The sequence below is a fragment of the Ascaphus truei genome, chromosome 2 (assembly GCF_040206685.1).
Source record: "Ascaphus truei isolate aAscTru1 chromosome 2, aAscTru1.hap1, whole genome shotgun sequence".
In the NCBI taxonomy this organism is placed as follows: Eukaryota; Metazoa; Chordata; class Amphibia; order Anura; family Ascaphidae; genus Ascaphus; species Ascaphus truei.
The window spans coordinates 251,950,889-251,974,800 of record NC_134484.1 but is presented as its reverse complement, the minus strand read 5'-3'; the positions used below and the strand labels follow the sequence as shown (position 1 = coordinate 251,974,800).

At 48.3% G+C, this 23,912-nt stretch overlaps 1 protein-coding gene across 2 annotated transcripts in view; it reads left to right on the top strand.

The window, feature by feature from the left end:
• Positions 1-7,851: 7,851 nt before the first annotated feature.
• The window catches only part of EXOC3 (exocyst complex component 3), a 72,342-nt gene continuing 56,281 nt past the window's right edge, over positions 7,852-23,912 (top strand). Inside the window, exons 1-3 of one of the 2 annotated variants that reach the window (XM_075586035.1) lie at positions 7,852-7,979; positions 13,638-13,788; positions 21,536-21,755. In XM_075586035.1, coding sequence (XP_075442150.1) covers positions 13,645-13,788; positions 21,536-21,755 — 364 coding nt within the window. In that variant the 5' untranslated portion in view covers positions 7,852-7,979; positions 13,638-13,644. Of the gene's footprint in view, positions 7,980-13,596; positions 13,789-21,535; positions 21,756-23,912 lie in introns of both variants that reach the window. The other variant, XM_075586036.1, reaches the window with a different exon arrangement.

The window sequence follows — 23,912 nt, the reverse complement described above, 5'->3', positions numbered from 1 at the left end:
AGTTGTCCGTCCAGAAAGCCGTGGTGATGCCGGAGCCCCGGAGGAGCCCCGTGCCTGAGGACGACGGCGCTGTGATGGACCTGTCGGCAGCGTAACCTGTGGAGCCAGAAGCCGTCCCTTACCTTCGGATGGGTGAGACTCCAACCACTTACCCCCAACAGGAACCAGTTGCGGCCTATCCGGATGAGGAGCCAGGTGGGGCCTTGTTCGATGTGCTGCGGTGTGATGTACTTTCGGCGCAGTCAGACGTGACGTCCTCCTCGCCGCTGGGCTTGTGCCTCCCTGGAACTTTTGCGAGACTGTCGCAGCTGACTGATGTCACCAAGATGGCGTCTGCGGAGCCTAATACAGCACCGCTCGTTCCAACAGCAGTGAGTTCGGGACTGCTCCCTGACAATGCCCCCTGCTATGTGGCCCAATGTAAGGGAAGGGGTCACCGCGCCCCTGACAACTTCCTCTCTGCCTCCTGTCACGTAAGTCCTTTGTATCTACAGGCTGTGGCTGGCTATCCCAGGGGTTTGACCCCCTCATGCTGACTCTCTGAGTGACAGAAGAGGTGGTGCCACAAGGGTCTGTGAATAACCAATCATGGTGCAGACCTTGCGCCCTCCCCTTCTGGTGCATCAGAGAGGAAGTGCTAAATTATTGAAGTTCAGCTCCCACCCTCCTTGGGTGAGGAAGCAAGAAGCTCAGCTCCTCCCAGCTGGGAGTGAGACATGAAGTCAGTCCCTCATGGGCTGATTGAGCAAGAAAGATTATAGGGCTCAAGTGTACCCGAGAGCCAAAGAATCATCCAAAAGTCTTGGATCCAGATCAATCCTCCTGCACTTTCTGTACTGCTAGCGGTACTGGGGCCTGTTTGATTTTATGCATGTGTAACCCCCTGTGTGATGGAATCACTCACTCGCACTGCCCCCTGGCAGGTTCCTCTCCAATGTGCTATGGACATGTGACTGTTGATGGACATGATAGCATCCAATGACAAAGGCTGTGGAAGAGGTTGGACTGGGAGGGAGAGAGGGCAGCCATGACAGATGAGGTCAGATCTGCACAAGCTTGAGGACTATCAGGCTCGATCAAGAGTTGCCCAAGTCATTGTGAGCGCATGTGGTGAGAGGACCAGCGGATCCAAGTTGGGATCTAAAAGTTGAGGGGGTACATAAGCAATTAGCTACTTTAAATCTTTAATAGGTTTTGAAATGGAAGCCTATATGAATCTGGGTATTCAGTCATTAATTTTTTGTCCTTAGAAGTCCTGTTTTTCACATGATCAATCATTTTTAATCTTATTATGTAATATATTAGTGTGCACTTCCGCATTGCATGCATCACGACATTGATTGTAAATTTCGGACTGTAAGAAGGGGGGAACCCTCTCAACACTTATCATAGCCCCTGAGGAAGCTCTGTGAGTGAAACGCATAGGGCGGTGGCGTGTGGAACTTTGCTGCACTGCGGATCCCTGGTCCCCTGTATGTTAGCGTCATACCCGGAAGTGACGTCATGACGCCTTGGCGTCTTCTGCTGTAGTAGTTCAAGTGCTCTTTTTTTTTTTTCCCAAACAATTTTATTAGGCATTCAGTTAAACATACAGTGGTATTGTGCTATAACGCCTAACATTTTCCAATCCACAGTTTTTTTCGGGGGGGGAGCAGAAAGACAACCGCCGTTGTCCGTAGAAAAGGGGGGGGGAGCCTTCAGAGAGGGAAGGCAGAGGGGAGGGGGACTGAGTGGGTGGGGGGGGGAGGGGGGAGGAGAGGAGAGGGGGGAATGGGGTGGGGGGGGGCGTCTGACTGTCTGGGGGTATGAGCTATAGAGCATTGGTCGATCGCCTATGGAGGGGTGTCCGGGCTCTGGGGCGCAGGGATTGGCTATCTGGCCCTAGTTTTGAAGTGCTCTTTTTTTGACCCTCGGTGGTCACAACGCTTTCCTGTTATCTCAGTTTGTGAGTGTGTTACTTTTTATTCTTTATTTTGTATATAAAAAACAACAGCTCGGACTGCTACTTTAAGAAGCACTAGCACTGCATTAAACTTTCCTCTCTTGGGTTGGATTCAAGTAGCATCAGTCAATATATGCAGCACTTTACATATATCATACAAGGCATAGTACAAAGAACAATAATACAATAAGAGATATGCAAATAATACAGAAATGTAAACATCGAAGAGCCCCTGCCACAAAGAGTTTATTATCTAACGTTATACATCGTCCTGAATAAAGGATCTTTTTAGCTGTAACTATTTTTTAGGGTTTGTTGTTGTATCGTTTATATTTTCGCAGCCACTGCTTAGAACTGTAGAAGAAAAATTGTTATTGGAAAGTATTTAATCTAGGGTAACTTTAATGATAGCGTCTACCTGATATCAAAGAACAAATGTGCACTTTTGGGAGCAGTAATGTTCTTTCAGAAGTTAATATGGTAAATTACTGTAAGGAATCTGGTGTCTCAGCACCGTCAGCGCGACCATTGCCCACCCCCCGTTGGTACTCAGGCGTCCCAGCGCCTGCAGTGCAATTCCCACATACCTCCATTGTCTGCCACTGGCACTCTGGCTCCTCGCCATCACAGGATTGCACCCACCGAAGAGATGCCTGTTTAACCACAGCCTCTGTGTGTCTCCGGCTCCGCGCTCTATGCGCACACGCGCGTCTGTCACTGACCCCATGCGCATACGCGCGTCAGTCACAGAATCCACGCGAACACGCGCGCCAGCCCCAGACGTTATGTGCATGCCTTCCCAGCTTACAGAGCACACGCCTTTTACCCTCTGCCCCTGCAGTGAGGCGCCGCCCCCAAGCACCACATGATTCCATGCAAATCAATGACTACACTCAGCTGGGCTGTAACACCTCCCTCCTATCAGGGAGGACTCCTTGCAGTCCTCCAGGCCTGCACCCTCTTCCCATTGGCCTGCCCAGCTTTATTATGCCTGTGCTTCCCATCACTTGTCGCTCGACATAGTTCTCTATGGAAGCATTTGACTACTCTCTCAGTGACTCCTCAGGTATCGACGCGGATTGGACGACTAACCCCTCTGGCTCTCGACTTCGGCTCTACTTGGACTTCGTGACTTCTCCTATCCCTGACCTTGGCAACGGCAATAACTACACTTTCTCTACTACCGGTACCGGCAAGTATTGTCTTCCTTACTATACCTGGCCTGGCAACACTAACACCACACTCCGGACACGCTCCCTTCGCTGCGGGTGCGTGTATCCCTACGTCCCACCTCAGCACAGGGGACGGGTCTGGTCTGCAGGCAGCACCGGCGTAACAATTACATTCATACAAGGACAGACACAAAACTTATAGTAGCGATCACCAACCTCCTAATTTAGCACGTATTTTTATCTTATACCCAGAGCAGAATTGCTGCCCAAGAGATATTGACGGAGGAAATCCTAGTGCTAAACTGGGGTGCTGCGTGTCATGGTAATGTTCTCATGATTGATTGGATCCACGGCAGTCAGAGAGGTCCATTTTAATTTCCCTTAAAAACTTAAGAGGACCGCACTTTAGATCCATTCTTTACATAACATTCGAGACACAGAAGCTACTACTGTGAAGCGCTATGTACATTAATGGCGCTATATAAATAAAAACATACATATATACACAGATGGTCGGATGATTACAAAAGAGTTTTCCTCCACCCATAATCGCAGATAGAGTGCATGTGAGGGGGAACCTATATGTTACCAGGTGCGGTGCAATATACCTGTTAGGCTCACAGGAGGCCTGAGCCTCCGCCAGTGAGAGCCTGGGGTGAATCCTCTGGAACGATCTTACTTACAGCGTCTCCACCTGTGTAGGATTCTAGGAGTGTAGAATGTTCCCTACACAGGACCCACATACACAGTAAGCACATACAGCGAAGTATATATAAGAACAGTTTACTGTATATGAAACATAACCGTAACATCACATCACATGTCATCAACAGTACTTCAGTGTCACCCTGTAACACTGCTCCTCATGGGTGATAACCCCACACCATATACCAAAGTCCCAAGTGTCCCCAAAGTCCCCTCCCACCCAAGTGTGAGACAGCGCTGCCCACTAGATGAGATGAGGTTGGTGCATTTGGTGTATGATGCAGATACCTGCCGGGTATGTCCACACCCGGACGCTCAGATGCTTGCTTGGAATCCCTTGCTTCAGGAGACGATCCAAGACACCTCCGCCTTTTCCTCAATGGTGGGTGGCTCCCGCATGGAGTGATCCACCTTTAGACAGTCTCTGCCTCTGCTACAGCAGAGGATAATTCACCTTCCACAGCAGTGCCAGGATATACACGCTTCCTGGCTGAACCCTCACTTGCCTAGGTTCTACAGGACCCTGTCCCTATCCTAAGGGGAGTCCCTGCAGCAAACCACAAGCTGAGGTGAGTAGGGCCTAGCTGGGGGCCTGAGGGAAACTTCTGGCCTAGTGCAGAAGGCTACTTTCCTCCCTGCACAAAAACGCCCGCAGACCAGACTCGTCCCTTATACTGAGGTGGGGACGTATATGTGCACGCACCCGCAGCAGAAGGAGCGTGTCCGGAGTGTGGTGTTTTGGCGTTGCCAGGCCACGCCGGAATGGGTGTAGCAATACTTGCCGGTACCGGTACAAAAGAGACGAAGTCGTTGCCACTAGCCAAGGTCAGGGAGAGAGAGATCAGGGAGGTCGAGGTCCAAGCTGTGGTCGAGGGATGAGAGAAGCTGCAAGGTCAAGTGGGAGCCGGGGTCCAGAGCCAGAGAGGAACGTCCGCCAAGCCGGGTCGCAACCTGAATAAACGAAGAGCAAAGGGAGAGCCAGAATAGACGTCTGTAAGCAGAGACTATGTCGAGCGATGTGAGAGAGGCAACACAGGTACTATATATTGCGGCTGACCAATAGGGAACGGAGGCAGTCGTGGAGGAACATGAGGAGCTGTCCTGGATTGGTTCCTATGATATGCAGCCAGGTGGGGAGCTTTAGGGTTAAGTGGCAGCCTTTGTGAGATTTGGGGGCGTGGTTTCACTGCTAGTGCAGTGAATAAATTATCCTTGCCCGGCGCGCGCTCTGTAAAGTCGGAGAGCGCGCGCCCGGGACCAGAGGGAACCGCCAGAGCCCTGAGAGACCGCGGGGCAGCGCCGGCCCGCCGGGAACGAGGGGGCGTCCCTGCACAGTGGGAGCAGGTGGAGGTGAGGAAGCCGTCTCACGGCAGCGGGGGCATTTGGAGGTGAGGAGGGGTCGCGCTGTGAGCGCCGCGATCGCCGCATCCTCACAGTGTCCCAGCTCCTACTGACTCGCATGGTCTGTGCGCAACATTGTATCTTTCTCCAGCAGGAGAAGCTGCAAACTCTACTGGCTGTCTGGCTGCATGTAACAGGAAAAGGAATCAGGGGAGCGTCAGTGCCTAAGGAAAAAATGTGATACTCGCATAGTGCAATATGTTAACAATACACATACACAGGCAGAGCTCTCAAAAGAGCACAGTGAGGCTAGATATTAATGATCACTAAGTATCAGAATTATTAGCTGTGTATGGGCATCTCTAATGACCCATACACACAGGAACATAAATAGGAGGTAGGAATCCAAAAGAGAGACACCAATCCAATACTTAAAAAATGTAGATATTTATCCAGCATTGATAAAAATTGGAGGCTTACAGGATTCCGGAAAGGTAACAGCAAGTTTGTACACATGAAGGTTCACTCGAGTCGCGTTCTCGGGATCTCTGCACGATGCTGCTTCCTCATCCGGTCTCCGACCTGCGCTGCTTCAGGGGGCCGATACGTCACTTCCGGGTTCTTCAACTCGTATTGCGGACGCCACCGGAACTCCACAGCAGGCTCTCTCCCTCGTACGGCGAAACTAGTAGAGCGTAACCCCTCGTGTGAGATCCAGAGGGAGAGAGCCTGCTGTGGAGTTCCGGTGGCGTCCGCAATACGAGTTGAAGAACCCGGAAGTGACGTATCGGCCCCCTGAAGCAGCGCAGGTCGGAGACCGGATGAGGAAGCAGCATCGTGCAGAGATCCCGAGAACGCGACTCGAGTGAACCTTCATGTGTACAAACTTGCTGTTACCTTTCCGGAATCCTGTAAGCCTCCAATTTTTATCAATGCTGGATAAATATCTACATTTTTTAAGTATTGGATTGGTGTCTCTCTTTTGGATTCCTACCTCCTATTTATGTTCCTGTGTGTATGGGTCATTAGAGATGCCCATACACAGCTAATAATTCTGATACTTAGTGATCATTAATATCTAGCCTCACTGTGCTCTTATGAGAGCTCTGCCTGTGTATGTGTATTGTTAACATATTGCACTATGCGAGTATCACATTTTTTCCTTAGGCACTGACGCTCCCCTGATTCCTTTTCCTGTTACTTTGCGGACCGTGAAACAGTCCTTAAGGGTTTGAGTGTCTATTTATCACTTCATGCACTTTATTTTTGATTTATTTTTGATATCACTAGTCACTATATATCACTGCATGGTTTAAGTTGTGTGTTTTTTAGAGTGTATGAGCGCCATCTAGTGTTTTTTTTGTATAGTGTCTGGCTGCATGTGACAGGGATCATAGGGCAGTCCCCAGAGGCTTCTGGGTGTTGTAGTCCTTTATGGCCCTCTTTAACATTGGGGCCGCGTGCGTGCTGTGTAATGGCCGCCGCCGCTGCTAACTGCGCATGTGCGAACTGGGGGATGTCCCTGACTATGGAGCGCCTCTTCTCACTCCCTGTAATGGCCGCCGCATCGCATCTGCGCACGCGCGAACCTAACGACAAATGAAAGGCGTAGGGCAAGACCTATTTATGGACCTTATTTACCCATTTATTTATCCATTTGTTCATTTGTCATTGGTTGGCGATAATACCCTTTTAATCCAAACATCCGAGCCGCCTGTGCATACAGTGCATATTGAACTGTGTCCGGATCTTATGAAATCTCCCGGTACCAACTATCGCGAGACTTTGAAAACAGGAAGAGACTAGGTGCGCGCGCACGTTCCTGGTGTCCGCGACGGAGACTATCAGTTCAGCTACACGAGGATTGGCGCACAAAATGGATTAATGGGTGATATGCCATGATACCTTTATTCACTGCTTTATACCTTTTTACACATTGTGAGTGTCCGTAATCTAGCAGCATTATTATTAATAAATAATTTTTATACAGTATTATACTATGGGAGCCGCGCTGTCTCCTTATTGTTTTATATATATATATATATATATATATATATATATATATATATATATATATATATATATATATATATATATATATATATATATGTATCAGTACCGTGTTAGCCGAGCTTCAATAATCAAAAAATAAGTAGATGATATCGTTCTGTGGCTAACTAAATGCATTTATTGTGCGAGCTTTCGAGATACACTGATCTCTTCTTCCGGCGATGTTACATTCATTGTAACATCGCCGGAAGAAGAGATCAGTGTATCTCGAAAGCTCGCACAAATAAAAGCATTTCGTTAGCCACAGAACGGTATCATCTATTTATTTTTTGATTATATATATATAATTAAGGTTAAGTGCTGTGTGCTGGGTGATAATGGTGAAAGACAGGGTTGCAGACCTGTCTAAGACATGCAAATGAATATACAGGAATATTTACAGTTGCTATATATATATATATAGCAACTGTAAATATTCCTGTATATTCATTTATAATATATATATATATATATATATTTTTTAAACATCACTTTTGAAGTCAATCCCGGTGAATATGGAGGTCCCTGTATTACTCTCTGTCCCTCGCTTTTCATACACACAGCTTTGTTTTGCTATGCCTCAGTCTATCTCCCGGAGGTGCCCAAGCAACTTAGCATGGACAGATGGGCATCCTGCCCTTACCAAAGAAGGCCGCCTCTGCCGCGTTTTAGCTCCTCCCTGCTTTTGTCCCTCGCTGCGCTCCGTCCAGAGTGAGCGATAGGGGTCGGAGACTGGAGAGAGGCGGAAGCGAGGAGCGGCCGAGCTGAGTGTAAATATATATATATCCCCCTGCATCCCACCTGAGGGTGTTCCCTCTGTGATACCCCTCCTATTGTTACCTCTCCTATTGTTACCTTCTCACGTGGGGGGAGGGGTTGATGACAGGGGCACATAGTGTGTGATCTTCCAAGCAGCTGTCATCCTAATAACATATATTTTTGATCGTTTTGATTATATATATATATATATAGAGAGAAAAATCATGCTTATTTTTAAATGACGTTATAATATTTTGCTGGTTTTGTTACCATTATCAGTATTGCTAATAATTGGTATGTAGCTATTTAACGATGTATTCTAAAAATAGTAATGATAATGGTAGTATTGAAATAATATATTTGTGGTTACAAAAAAGAAAACAGAACTTGCTGCCATCAGCTGTTCACAATAGCATACTGTATATTGTGTGTTGCTTGCTCTTTTAGCAGCAAAGGAGTTAAAACATTGTTTACAACTCAGTTGTGTAATTGTTGCTTTTAAGGGAATTTATTCATTTCTTCACTCTGATCTCAAAGAGACTGCACCTCATTGTAGACTATTCTGCGTGCGAGAACTGCGCCTGTACTATGTATATATAGATATACTGCGTATCCTCAAGAAGGGGTCCATGCTAGACAAAAAAGGATGCATTTAGCAGGAAAAAGAAAACCGAAGTATTTAAAATATCAGCACCAGCCAAAGTATGAGCAAAGTCAGGATGTTTATTGACCAATATCGGACGGTTAACTCTCTCTCTCTCTCTGTGTGTGTGTGTGTGTGTGTGTGTGTATGTATATATATAGATCTATATATATGTGTATATATGTATATATATATATGTGTATATATATATATATATATATATATATATATATATATACATACACACACAGAGTTAACCGTCCGATATTCGTCAATAAACATCCTGACTTTGCTCATACTTTGGCTGGTGCTGATATTTTAAATACTTCGGTTTTCTTTTTCCTGCTAAATGCATCCTTTTTTGTCTAGCATGGACCCCTTCTTGAGGATGCTCAGTACCTGGACGAAAGTCTCCCCAATGATCTTCCAGGTATTGCACTTGCAAGCCTCTTTTACCTACGTTGCTCCAACAAATATTATGATTTCATCTTCTCATCTTACTTTTAATTGTCGTCTTGGTCTTTTTAATTTCCTTTGGAATCCAGTCGAGTACCATCTTTGTCCAACGATGATCATTTCTTCTTGTGATATGTCCGGCCCCCTGCCTGTTTAATTTCTACACCCTTGTGAAGATGTCGCAGACTTTTTTGTTTGCTCTCACATTCATTCTTTTTCCTGTCTCTTCGAGTAATACCCATCATACATCTACAATAACTTTTTGGAGTTGTCTGAAGCTCCTTAATTATCATCACATTTAGGGCCCAAGTTTCACATCCATATGTGAGAAAAGGCAGAATACACTGGTCAAAAACTGTTCTTTTGAGTCGCAGTTGAAGGTTCTCTTGAAAGATTGTCTTGTGTCTTCCAGATGTGCTTCATCCCATCTCCATTCTATTGATTTAATTCAAATGGTTCCCATCCATTGTTATTTGCCAGCCATAGTAGACATAGTCTTTGACTTCAAGTCCTAATCCATTTATTTTGATCTTTGCAGAGTTGACTAAATTGTGAAACATCACTTTGGTATTGCTGAGATATTTATGGAAGCCCACCTTCTTAGGGCTGGGACCCGCTGTGCCCCCGGCGGCGCGGGCGGCCGCGTGAGCGTTCCCCACCAGCAGGGGAATCCTTCTGAGCCGGTCCCAGTCCCCCCTCGCTGCACGGCTCACTGCGCACTGTGACGCGTCAGCCGCCAGGGGATGCAAGAAAATTGTGATCCCGAGCGGTGACGCGTCACATGGTGCGCTGATGAGCCAATCAGCGGCGGGAGCTGTCAGACAGCTTTCTACACAAGGTGTGTGTGTGGGGGGGGGGGGGGGAAGGGGAGGGAGCGGGAGCTTACCTTCCTTCTAGCAGCCCGCAGCATCTCCCTCCTGCAGCCCGGGAGATCGAGCCCGTGGAGGGAGGGGGGGGGAGTAGCGGGTCCCTCCGCTCAAACCACCCCCACCCTCCCACTCCCGCCCCCCTCCCGCTCCGGCTCCCTACAGACCGCATAACGCGGTCTGTGTCTGTCAGCGCCCCGCCTGTCTGCAGTGCGGGCGCGCTGACTGAGGGAGCGGGGCCTTAGCCTTACTTGCTACAGCGAGTTCTCCGATTTGTTTCTAGCTGCCTTTTGACATTGCGGCAAAAATAACAATGTTATCTGCAAATCGTAGGTGACCCAAGTATTCACCATTGTTTTTTGTATCCCCTTTTCGTCTCTATGCAATGTCTTTAAACAATTCTTCGTGTTACTGTGAAAAGCTTTGGTGACATGGTGTGTCTGGGTACAGTAGCACTCCCTTGCTAATCCTTATCTTCCTGTAATGTATTGGTTGATGTGGCATTGTCCTAAATGTTCCTTATAATATCAATGTACGCTTTTCATACAATTTAATGTAGAAGTCCTCAATCCTCCTTGTGGTAAGTGCAGTGTCTTTTATTGTTGATCCATCATCTTGTTTGAGTGCAATGACTTGCTTCTTCCCATTCATAAGTTGCTGCTCCATCTTCTTTAAGCTTCTGTTAGCTTCAGTATTCTTCCTCACCATATCACCGTTACATTTTCTTACATCTTCAGTTATACGTTTGCTGATCGTCTTGCACAGCTCTGCTTATTCAATTATTGATTTTGCATCTTGGGATTGCTTTCTTTCTTGTCATGTCAGTAATTGCTTTGTGTCATCAGATATTTTCATATCCTGTTCAACTACAATCTTCATAATTGGTTGTTCAAGTGTCCCCATGTATTTCAACCAAGCTGAAGCGATTTTTCAGTTACAGTATAGTTGAAACTCTGATGTTTTCCTTGGGGTTTTAAATGTTGGTTGATTTTTGTTATTTTTTTAATCATTTTTTTCTTTGCTATGTCACATTCAAATGTAATTTACAGCAAACCAATCAGTGATTACTCCAGGTGTCAAACTGGTTAAGGACTTTGCCGTCTTCAGTTCAGTGTTGCTTTTTAGCTTTTGTATAGTCACTTTTATTCTTGATTTCCATTGGTTCATTCCATGTCCGTTTTGTATTTGGATTCTCCTTGAAAAATGGATTCATGATGTAGAAGTTTTCACATTCTGCAAATTCTACCCTCTGTATCCATGCTCATTCCTACTCCTGTAACCGTACTTACTAACTGATCCTTCGTCATTCTGCTGGGCACCAATCATTGTATTAAAATCTCCCATAAGGATCTTGAGGTGACAATTTCCTTTGTTGTTAAATTGGTTCACTTCATTGCCTGCGGAATTTGATGTTGGAACATACACTTGGATTATTTGAAGCCTGTATCTCTTTGTCAATTGAATGACGATTGTAGTTGCTCTTTCTGATGAGCATTTATAAATCAGTATGTTTTCTCCTTCTCTTGTTAACGATGAAGCCTACTCCACTGATTCTTCCATTTCTATACCTCTTAATATAATAGGTGTCCACTTTTGAGCTCAATGAGGCCTTCGTCTTTTCTTCCTATTCCATTAAGGCCAGCATTATCCCATTTAATCTTTTCACGTTCGTCTTCAGTGCTACTTCACTGGAGAGAGTCCGGCAGTTGTAGATAGCCATAATGATGGCTTTTGTTTAATCTCCGGGGATTCTTAGCACCCTCTCTGCCTTCATGCTCTTCCTCTCCCTTATCTTTGGAAGCCTCGGGAGAATGAAGGCCATTGCTTTTCGATGTGTTCCATATTTGGGGGTTGAGGTCTTACTTACCGCGTCTGCTTCATTTGCATGTTGGCAAAGTACGTTTCCCACTTTAACCGGGTATATTGTTCAAGCTTTCACAGTATGGTTAAACCTACCAGCACAAGTGCCACTATACATCTTCCTGAACACCCGTTGCCACCTTCTCATCACTTTAACGAAGTGAGATAAGGATTTTAAAGGAAGAACATACACATACACACACACTGTGTGTACTAACTTGTTTAACTAATATGTTTATTCGCTCTCATATTTTATGTCCATTTCAGACACGTTCCCTTCCCATTAATTACTTGAAGTCACTCCATTATTAAAGCGCTTACAGTTATTAATTATAACCTGAAAATAATGGCATTCTTCATAGTGTCATCTGGTTACCCGCTGCATCGTTCTATTGTTTGTAGGTATTGCAAATATATTATTGTGTTGAGGTAGATTGAGAATAATGTTTCAGCCCTTTTTAAGAGCTGTTTTCAGGAATATCACAGCCTCTTTGTATCCCATGACTCTTCAAATAACCATTTTATTCAGAGACAAACTTACTATTTTAATACTGTTGAATATCTTATTGTTTTTTAGTAAAGGAAATTATGTTAGCTTCCTTAATTTCAGATAACATGTTCTAAAAAATAAATTAAAAACTGGGTATTTAAAACCATAGCTGCTGCAAAAAAAGTACAAACCAAACCAACAGAGGTTGCCATGGTTATCAATGCCAGTGAAATAAAAGAAAGTTATGGAAAATGAATTGAATAGAAAAAGAGAGAACCACATTCATAACCTCTTATGACTTTCCTTTCCATATTTGGGGCAATTGCCAACATCGCTTATTAAAGCAGCTATTCCCAATACTTTAGGAGATCTCTTTTTGCCCTTTCCAACACTGTTTTTATTTTTTCAATCCGACGCGCCTTTCAGGAGATACAGTATGAGCGTTTGAAATATTAAATGTCTGGGAGCTTCAAATAGAGCTGTCAGCAGAGCCCAGTCCTGTCTCCACGTTACCATGGTAACCTTGGACATATGTCTTTTTTCAACCCCATCTATTATGTAACCCCAGAAGCTAGATATGAAGAAAAATCATGATTCCTATCATTAAAAGTCCTTTAAAATATAAAATAATAATAATCGAGCAAGACAGGCTCAAGGGCCGAGATACTAACATCATATGAGTTAAACTTCTAGTCTTCTGGGGGTATAGCAGTTTAAAATTCCTTTTTTTCCCCCCTTCCCACCACTGGATATACACAGGATATATAACTAAAAAAGTCCATTCGGGAACATAACACTATGGTCCTAGTTATTGCTGTGAAGGTTCTTGCTAGATAGGATTTTGGTTCTATTCATTTCATAATAAACTTTTATTTCATATAGCGTTTTTCTCCCATAGTTTAGCTCGCGGTAAGCAGCACATATGAATTTTTATAGAGACAGTCGCTGCCCCGTAGAGCTTACAATCTATGATGTTGGTGCCTGAGGCACAGGGAGATAGTGACTTGCCCAAGGTCACATGGAGCCGACCCCGGGAAATGAACCAGGTTCCCCTGATTTCAAATTCAGTGTTTACAAAGTCCAGTATCTTTACTCCCCTCCCTACTCACGCAGTTACTCGGGCACTAAGAACACACACATACTCAAGTTTGCATTATGAGATCCAAGCCGCTGATAAAGAGTTAAGCGCTTACAGCATTGGGGCAATGTGAAAAGGGAACCATATGCAGAAGAGCTTACACTCTAGGTGTTGTGATGGGTTATGTGCACACTAAAATGCTTGTGTTATTAATTCCTTGAACTTATTGCTCCAGATGTGTCAATTCCCATAATTGTTTTGGGATCTACTCCCCAGGCTCAGGATGGAGGAGCCGGAGAGGGAAGTGGTGGGCACTGCAGTGCAGCGGGTGGCCGGGATGCTGCAGAGGCCTGATCAGCTGGATAAGGTGGAGCAATATCGGAGGAGGGAGGCTCGTAAGAAAGCATCTGTGGAGGCCAGACTGAAGGTGAGGCAGGGAGGCCGGCAGGGAGGCCAGCGCGCCGGCAGGGAGGCCGGCAGGGAGACCAGCGCGACGGCGAGGCATTGCACGGTCTCTGCCAGAAAGTTGGATTTGATTGAATAGGTTATAAAATCAATTCTTGGAACTGGAATTTGTATCAATGGCTTTTTATATGATATATTAAATGTTTTTTATTCAGTCATCTGTGTGGTTCAGCAACACTGTTAGTCTTTGTTAGTTTGTCCTTGAGTGTTTATAGTATTATACTATGTTGTTTTTTTCTTATATTTCATGTTTGATCATCATTGGATCCGTCAAACGTCATCTGTATATATATATATCTTTTACCTTACCTATATATATCTCTGTGAGCGCCATTGATACAAATTCCAGTTCCATGCTATTATCTGACCAGGGGTCAGAGTTGTATCCAGGCTGCTTTTATTGTAATTTATACAATCAATTTTTTATTATTTTTTTATTTTTTCATTAGTGCAACTATTGTGTTCTATAAAATCAATTCTTCCTACAGCTGCTAGGGACTAATTGTGCATGGCACAGTGGAACATTTTTGCTTCTTCCAGACATCTGCCATGCACTGCCCTAAGCTGTACTGAAAAAATCAAATATAACCTTTAATGTACACAATTAAAACTTAGCGCCATCTGAGAGAAAATATTAAAATGGTTAACTACAGGAGCTATGCTGTCAAATGCATGTCCCGTCCAACCTCCTTCACTGGGCTGTAACCTCCTTCACTGCGCTGTAACCTCCTCCACTGCGCTGTAACCTCCTTCACTGCGCTGTAACCTCCTTCACTGCGCTGTAACCTCCTTCACTGCGCTGTAACCTCCTTCACTGCGCTGTAACCTCCTTCACTGCGCTGTAACCTCCTCCACTGCGCTGTAACCTCCTTCACTGCGCTGTAACCTCCTTCACTGGGCTGTAACCTCCTTCACTGGGCTGTAACCTCCTTCACTGCGCTGTAACCTCCTTCTCTGCGCTGTAACCTCCTTCACTGCGCTGTAACCTCCTTCACTGCGCTGTAACCTCCTTCACTGCGCTGTAACCTCCTTCACTGCGCTGTAACTTCCTTCACTGCGCTGTAACCTCCTTCACTGCGCTGTAACCTCCTTCACTGCGCTGTAACCTCCAACCTCCTTCACTGCGCTGTAACCTCCTTCTCTGCGCTGTAACCTCCTTCACTGCGCTGTAACCTCCTTCACTGCGCTGTAACCTCCTTCACTGCGCTGTAACCTCCTTCACTGCGCTGTAACCTCCTTCACTGCGCTGTAACCTCCTTCACTGCGCTGTAACCTCCTTCACTGCGCTGTAACCGCCTTCACTGCGCTGTAACCGCCTTCACTGCGCTGTAACCTCCTTCACTGCGCTGTAACCTCCTTCACTGCGCTGTAACCTCCTTCACTGCGCTGTAACCTCCTTCACTGCGCTGTAACCTCCTTCACTGCGCTGTAACCTCCTTCACTGCGCTGTAACCTCCTTCACTGCGCTGTAACCTCCTTCACTGCGCTGTAACCTCCTTCACTGCGCTGTAACCTCCTTCACTGCGCTGTAACCTCCTTCACTGCGCTGTAACCTCCTTCACTGGGCTGTAACCTCCTTCACTGCGCTGTAACCTCCTTCACTGCGCTGTAACCTCCTTCACTGGGCTGTAACCTCCTTCACTGGGCTGTAACCTCCTTCACTGCGCTGTAACCTCCTTCTCTGCGCTGTAACCTCCTTCACTGCGCTGTAACCTCCTTCACTGCGCTGTAACCTCCTTCACTGCGCTGTAACCTCCTTCACTGCGCTGTAACCTCCTTCACTGCGCTGTAACCTCCAACGTCCTTCACTGCGCTGTAACCTCCTTCACTGGGCTGTAACCTCCTTCACTGCGCTGTAACCTCCTTCACTGGGCTGTAACCTTCTTCACTGGGCTGTAACCTCCTTCTCTGCGCTGTAACCTCCTTCACTGCGCTGTAACCTCCTTCACTGCGCTGTAACCTCCTTCACTGCGCTGTAACCTCCTTCACTGGGCTGTAACCTCCTTCACTGCGCTGTAACCTCCTTCACTGCGCTGTAACCTCCTTCACTGGGCTGTAACCTCCTTCACTGGGCTGTAACCTCCTTCACTGCGCTGTAACCTCCTTCTCTGCGCTGTAACCTCCTTCACTGCGCTGTAACCTCCTTCACTGCGCTGTAACCTCCTTCACTGCGCTGTAACCTCCTTCACTGCGCTGTAACCTCCTTCACTGCGCTGTAACCTCCAACGTCCTTCACTGCGCTGTAACCTCCTTCACTGGGCTGTAACCTCCTTCACTGCGCTGTAACCTCCTTCACTGGGCTGTAACCTCCTTCACTGGGCTGTAACCTCCTTCTCTGCGCTGTAACCTCCTTCACTGCGCTGTAACCTCCTTCACTGCGCTGTAACCTCCTTCACTGCGCTGTAACCTCCTTCACTGCGCTGTAACCGCCTTCACTGCGCTGTAACCGCCTTCACTGCGCTGTAACCTCCTTCACTGCGCTGTAACCTCCTTCACTGCGCTGTAACCTCCTTCACTGCGCTGTAACCTCCTTCACTGCGCTGTAACCTCCTTCACTGCGCTGTAACCTCCTTCACTGCGCTGTAACCTCCTTCACTGCGCTGTAACCTCCTTCACTGCGCTGTAACCTTCACTGCGCTGTAACCTCCTTCACTGCGCTGTAACCTCCTTCACTGCGCTGTAACCTCCTTCACTGGGCTGTAACCTCCTTCACTGCGCTGTAACCTCCTTCACTGCGCTGTAACCTCCTTCACTGGGCTGTAACCTCCTTCACTGGGCTGTAACCTCCTTCACTGCGCTGTAACCTCCTTCTCTGCGCTGTAACCTCCTTCACTGCGCTGTAACCTCCTTCACTGCGCTGTAACCTCCTTCACTGCGCTGTAACCTCCTTCACTGCGCTGTAACCTCCTTCACTGCGCTGTAACCTCCTTCACTGAGCTGTAACCTCCTTCACTGCGCTGTAAACTCCAACGTCCTTCACTGCGCTGTAACCTCCTTCACTGGGCTGTAACCTCCTTCACTGGGCTGTAACCTCCTTCACTGCGCTGTAACCTCCTTCACTGATCTGTAACCTCCTTCACTGCGCTGTAACCTCCTTCACTGCGCTGTAACCTCCAACCTCCTTCACTGCGCTGTAACCTCCTTCACTGGGCTGTAACCTCCTTCACTGCGCTGTAACCTCCTTCACTGGGCTGTAACCTCCTTCACTGGGCTGTAACCTCCTTTACTGCGCTGTAACCTCCTTCACTGGGCTGTAACCTCCTTCACTGCGCTGTAACCTCCTTCACTGCGCTGTTACCTCCTTCACTGCGCTGTAACCTCCTTCACTGCGCTGTAACCTCCTTCACTGCGCTGTAACCTCCTTCACTGCGCTGTAACCTCCTTCACTGCGCTGTAACCTTCTTCACTGCGCTGTAACCTCCTTCACTGCGCTGTAACCTCCTTCACTGCGCTGTAACCTCCTTCACTGCGCTGTAACCTCCTTCACTGCGCTGTAACCTCCTTCACTGGGCTGTAACCTCTTTCACTGCGCTGTAACCTCCTTCACTGCGCTGTAACCTCCTTCACTGGGCTGTAACCTCCTTCACTGGGCTGTAACCTCCTTCACTGCGCTGTAACCTCCTTCACTGCGCTGTAACCTCCTTCACTGCGCTGTAACCTCCTTCACTGCGCTGTAACCTCCTTCACTGCGCTGTAACCTCCTTCACTGCGCTGTAACCTCCTTCACTGCGCTGTAACCTCCTTCACTGCGCTGTAACCTCCTTCACTGCGCTGTTACCTCCTTCACTGCGCTGTAACCTCCTTCACTGCGCTGTAACCTCCTTCACTGCGCTGTAACCTCCTTCACTGCGCTGTAACCTCCTTCACTGCGCTGTAACCTCCTTCACTGCGCTGTAACCTCTTTCACTGGGCTGTAACCTCCTTCACTGGGCTGTAACCGCCTTCACTGGGCTGTAACCTCCTTCTCTGCGCTGTAACCTCCTTCACTGCGCTGTAACCTCCTTCACTGCGCTGTAACCTCCTTCACTGCGCAGTAACCTCCTTCACTGCGCTGTAACCGCCTTCACTGCGCTGTATCCTCCTTCACTGCGCTGTAACCTCCTTCACTGCGCTGTAACCTCCTTCACTGCGCTGTAACCTCCTTCACTGCGCTGTAACCTCTTTCACTGGGCTGTAACCTCCTTCACTGGGCTGTAACCTCCTTCACTGGGCTGTAACCTCCTTCTCTGCGCTGTAACCTCCTTCACTGCGCTGTAACCTCCTTCACTGCGCTGTAACCTCCTTCACTGCGCAGTAACCTCCTTCACTGCGCTGTAACCGCCTTCACTGCGCTGTATCCTCCTTCACTGCGCTGTAACCTCCTTCACTGCGCTGTAACCTCCTTCACTGCGCTGTAACCTCCTTCACTGCGCTGTGACCTCTTTCACTGCGCTGTGACCTCCTTCACTGCGCTGTGACCTCCTTCACTGCGCTGTGACCTCCTTCACTGCGCTGTGACCTCCTTCACTGCGCTGTGACCTCCTTCACTGCGCTGTGACCTCCTTCACTGCGCTGTGACCTCCTTCACTGCGCTGTAACCTCCTTTACTGGGCTGTAACCTCCTTCACTGCGCTGTAACCTCCTTCTCTGCGCTGTAACCTCCTTTACTGGGCTGTAACCTCCTTCACTGGGCTGTAACCTACTTCAATGCGCTGTAACCTCCTTCACTGCGCTGTAACCTCCTTCACTGCGCTGTAACCTCCTTCACTGCGCTGTAACCTCCTTCACTGCGCTGTAACCTCCTTCACTGCGCTGTAACCTCCTTCACTGCGCTGTAACCTCCTTCACTGCGCTGTAACCTCCTTCACTGCGCTGTAACCTCCTTCACTGCGCTGTAACCTCCTTCACTGCGCTGTAACCTCCTTCACTGCGCTGTAACCTCCTTCACTGCGCTGTAACCTCCTTCACTGCGCAGTAACCTCCTTCACTGCGCTGTAACCGCCTTCACTGCGCTGTATCCTCCTTCACTGCGCTGTAACCTCCTTCACTGCGCTGTAACCTCCTTCACTGCGCTGTGACCTCCTTCACTGCGCTGTGACCTCCTTCACTGCGCTGTGACCTCCTTCACTGCGCTGTGACCTCCTTCACTGCGCTGTGACCTCCTTCACTGCGCTGTGACCTCCTTCACTGCGCTGTAACCTCCTTCACTGGGCTGTAACCTCCTTCACTGGGCTGTAACCTCCTTCACTGCGCTGTAACCTCCTTTACTGGGCTGTAACCTCCTTCACTGGGCTGTAACCTACTTCAATGCGCTGTAACCTCCTTCACTGCGCTGTAACCTCCTTCACTGCGCTGTAACCTCCTTCACTGCGCTGTAACCTCCTTCACTGCGCTGTAACCTCCTTCACTGCGCTGTAACCTCCTTCACTGCGCTGTAACCTCCTTCACTGCGCTGTAACCTCCTTCACTGCGCTGTAACCTCCTTCACTGCGCTGTAACCTCCTTCACTGGGCGGTAACCGACTTCACTGCGCTGTAACCTCCTTCACTGCGCTGTAACCTCCTTCACTGAGCTGTAACCTCCTTCACTGCGCTGTAACCTCCTTCATTGCGCTGTAACCGCCTTCACTGCGCTGTAACCTCCTTCACTGGGCTGTAACCTCCTTCACTGCGCTGTAACCTCCTTCACTGCGCTGTAACCTCCTTCACTGCGCTGTAACCTCCTTCACTGCGCTGTAACCTCCTTCACTGCGCTGTAACCTCCTTCACTGGGCTGTAACCTCCTTCACTGGTCTGTAACCTCCTTCACTGGGCTGTAACCTCCTTCACTGGGCTGTAACCTCCTTCACTGCGCTGCGCTGTAACCTCCTTCACTGGGCTGTAACCTCCTTCACTGGGCTGTAACCTCCTTCACTGGGCTGTAACCTCCTTCACTGGGCTGTAACCTCCTTCACTGCGCAGTAACCTCCTTCACTGCGCTGTAACCTTCTTCACTGCGCTGTAACCTCCTTCACTGCGCTGTAACCTCCTTCACTGCGCTGTAACCTCCTTCACTGCGCTGTAACCTCCTTCACTGCGCTGTAACCTCCTTCACTGGGCTGTAACCTCCTTCACTGGGCTGTAACCTCCTTCACTGGGCTGTAACCTCCTTCACTGCGCTGTAACCTCCTTCACTGCGCTGTAACCTCCTTCACTGCGCTGTAACCTCCAACCTCCTTCACTGCACTGTAACCTCCTTCACTGCGCTGTAACCTCCTTCACTGCGCTGTAACCTCCTTCACTGCGCTGTAACCTCCTTCACTGCGCTGTAACCTCCTTCACTGCGCTGTAACCTCCTTCACTGTGCAGTAACCTCCTTCACTGGGCTGTAACCTCCTTCACTGCGCAGTAACCTCCTTCACTGCGCTGTAACCTTCTTCACTGCGCTGTAACCTCCTTCAATGCGCTGTAACCTCCTTCACTGCGCTGTAACCTCCTTCACTGCGCTGTAACCTCCTTCACTGCGCTGTAACCTCCTTCACTGGGCTGTAACCTCCTTCACTGGGCTGTAACCTCCTTCACTGGGCTGTAACCTCCTTCACTGCGCTGTAACCTCCTTCACTGCGCTGTAACCTCCAACCTCCTTCACTGCACTGTAACCTCCTTCACTGCGCTGTAACCTCCTTCACTGCGCTGTAACCTCCTTCACTGCGCTGTAACCTCCTTCACTGCGCTGTAACCTCCTTCACTGCGCTGTAACCTCCTTCACTGCGCTGTAACCTCCTTCACTGCGCTGTAACCTCCTTCACTGTGCAGTAACCTCCTTCACTGGGCTGTAACCTCCTTCACTGGGCTGTAACCTCCTTCACTGGGCTGTAACCTCCTTCACTGCGCTGTAACCTCCTTCACTGCGCTGTAACCTCCTTCACTGGGTTGTAACCTCCTTCACTGGGCTGTAACCTCCTTCACTGCGCTGTAACCTCCTTCACTGCGCTGTAACCTCCTTCAATGGGCTGTAACCTCCTTCACTGGGCTGTAACCTCCTTCACTGCGCTGTATCCTCCTTCACTGCGCTATAACCTCCTTCACTGCGCTGTAACCTCCTTCACTGGGTTGTAACCTCCTTCACTGGGCTGTAACCTCCTTCACTGCGCTGTAACCTCCTTCACTGCGCTGTAACCTCCTTCACTGGGCTGTAACCTCCTTCACTGGGCTGTAACCTCCTTCACTGCGCTGTATCCTCCTTCACTGCGCTGTAACCTCCTTCACTGGGCTGTAACCTCCTTCACTGCGCTGTAACCTCCTTCACTGCGCTGTAACCTCCTTCACTGCGCTGTAACCTCCTTCACTGGGCTGTAACCTCCTTCACTGCGCTGTAACCTCCTTCACTGCGCTGTAACCTCCTTCACTGCGCTGTAACCTCCTTCACTGCGCTGTAACCTCCTTCACTGCGCTGTAACCTCCTTCACTGCGCTGTAACCTCCTTCACTGCGCTGTAACCTCCTTCACTGCGCTGTAACCTCCTTCACTGCGCTGTAACCTCCTTCACTGCGCTGTAACCTCCTTCACTGCGCTGTAACCTCCTTCACTGCGCTGTAACCTCCTTCACTGCGCTGTAACCTCCTTCACTGCGCTGTAACCTCCTTCACTGCGCATTCGTCATGTGCTGTGCGCGGGGCGCATTCGTCCTGTACTGTGCGCGGGGCGCATTCGTCCTGTACTTTCTAAGCCCTCATTATTTTTTATATTTAGGCAGCCATCCAGTCGCAGTTGGATGGGGTACGGACTGGCTTAAACCAACTTCACAACGCACTGAACGATGTAAAAGACATCCAGCAGTCTCTGGCAGATGTCAGCAAGGACTGGAGGCAGAGCATCAATACCATAGAGAGCCTGAAGGACGTTAAAGATGCAGTGGTTCAGCACAGCCAGCTGGCAGCTGCTGTAGAGAACCTTAAAAACATCTTCTCAGGTAATTCAACCGGAAGCAACAATATTGCATGTAGGGTCAATGAGTGGCCATTCTCCCAAGGGAGGACGTTTTGATCTCTGTGTATCTTGTTGTAGGGGAAGCAAAAGATTCACGTAGGGACGATAACAATTGTATGGAAAATGGCATTTAAAACAACATTTATGGGGGCTGTGCATGAATAGGCATCTTTGCTTTTATGATGAAGCTGACACAAGCAAATTCTTTTGCTATCGTTGTGTGAAAGTGCTCTGCGTCGAGGTAGCATCTTTTGCAATCATTTTGAGAGTAGTTATAATTGAATTTAGGGGAGGTGTTATATGTTGGGTTGTAATATAGTTTGTGTCTCTGACTTTTGTTTCTTGGCGTCAATGAATTCGACTTTGGTAGATGTGTTGGCTCAATTACGCGTTGTGCTTCACCTGGAAAAGGTATAGCTACAACAGGCTTGTCTTCAAATGATATTTTGTGGTATGCTACTGAAGTACTCACTTAGGCCCTTATTCTGTGAGGTGTGATAAGCAGAGATGATGTGCTATCGCAGGGGTGGCCAACCCGACTGGGAGATGAGCCAGAATTTACCTGTCTCATTGTTAAAGGGCCACAATAAGAGAAAATTCAAATGAATACATGTATACACGGACACTGAGCATAACCTGACTGTGTCAGTGTGTAGTGCCGTCAGGTTATATGCAGTGCATAGTGCAGAGTATAACTTGACGGCACTATGCACTGACACAGGACGTAACCTGACGGCACTATGCACTGACACAGGACGTAACCTGACGGCACTATGCACTGACACAGGACGTAACCTGATGGCACTATGCACTGACACAGGACGTAACCTGACGGCACTATGCACTGACACAGGACGTAACCTGATGGCACTATGCACTGACACAGGACGTAACCTGATGGCACTATGCACTGACACAGGACGTAACCTGACGGCACTATGCACTGACACAGGACGTAACCTGACGGCACTATACACTGACACAGAGCATAACCTGACGGCACTATACACTGACACAGAGCATAACCTGACGGCACTATGCACTGACACAGGACGTAACCTGACGGCACTATACACTGACACAGGACGTAACCTGACAGCACTATGCACTGACACAGGGTTTAACCTGACGGCACTATGCACTGACACAGGACGTAACCTGACGGCACTATGCACTGACACAGGACGTAACCTGACGGCACTATGCACTGGCACAGGACGTAACCTGATGGCACTATGCACTGACACAGGACGTAACATGACGGCACTATGCACTGACACAGGACGTAACATGACGGCACTATGCACTGACACAGGACGTAACCTGACGGCACTATGCACTGACACAGGGTTTAACCTGAAAGCACTATGCACTGACACAGGACGTAACCTGACGGCACTATGCACTGACACAGGACGTAACCTGACGGCACTATACACTGACACAGGACGTAATATGACGGCACTATCCACTGACACAGGGTTTAACCTGACGGCACTATGCACTGACACAGGACGTAACCTGACGGCACTATGCACTGACACAGGACGTAACCTGACGGCACTATGCACTGACACAGGACGTAACCTGACGGCACTATGCACTGACACAGGACGTAACCTGACGGCACTATGCACTGACACAGGACGTAATATGACGGCACTATCCACTGACACAGGGTTTAACCTGACGGCACTATGCACTGACACAGGACGTAACCTGACGGCACTATGCACTGACACAGGACGTAACCTGACGGCACTATGCACTGACACAGGACGTAACCTGACGGCACTATGCACTGACACAGGACGTAACCTGACGGCACTATGCACTGACACAGGACGTAACCTGACGGCACTATGCACTGACACAGGACGTAACCTGACGGCACTATGCACTGACACAGGACGTAACCTGACGGCACTATGCACTGACACAGGGTTTAACCTGACGGCACTATGCACTGACACAGGACGTAACCTGACGGCACTATGCACTGACACAGGACGTAACCTGACGGCACTATGCACTGACACAGGACGTAACCTGACGGCACTATGCACTGACACAGGACGTAACCTGACGGCACTATGCACTGACACAGGGTTTAACCTGACGGCACTATGCACTGACACAG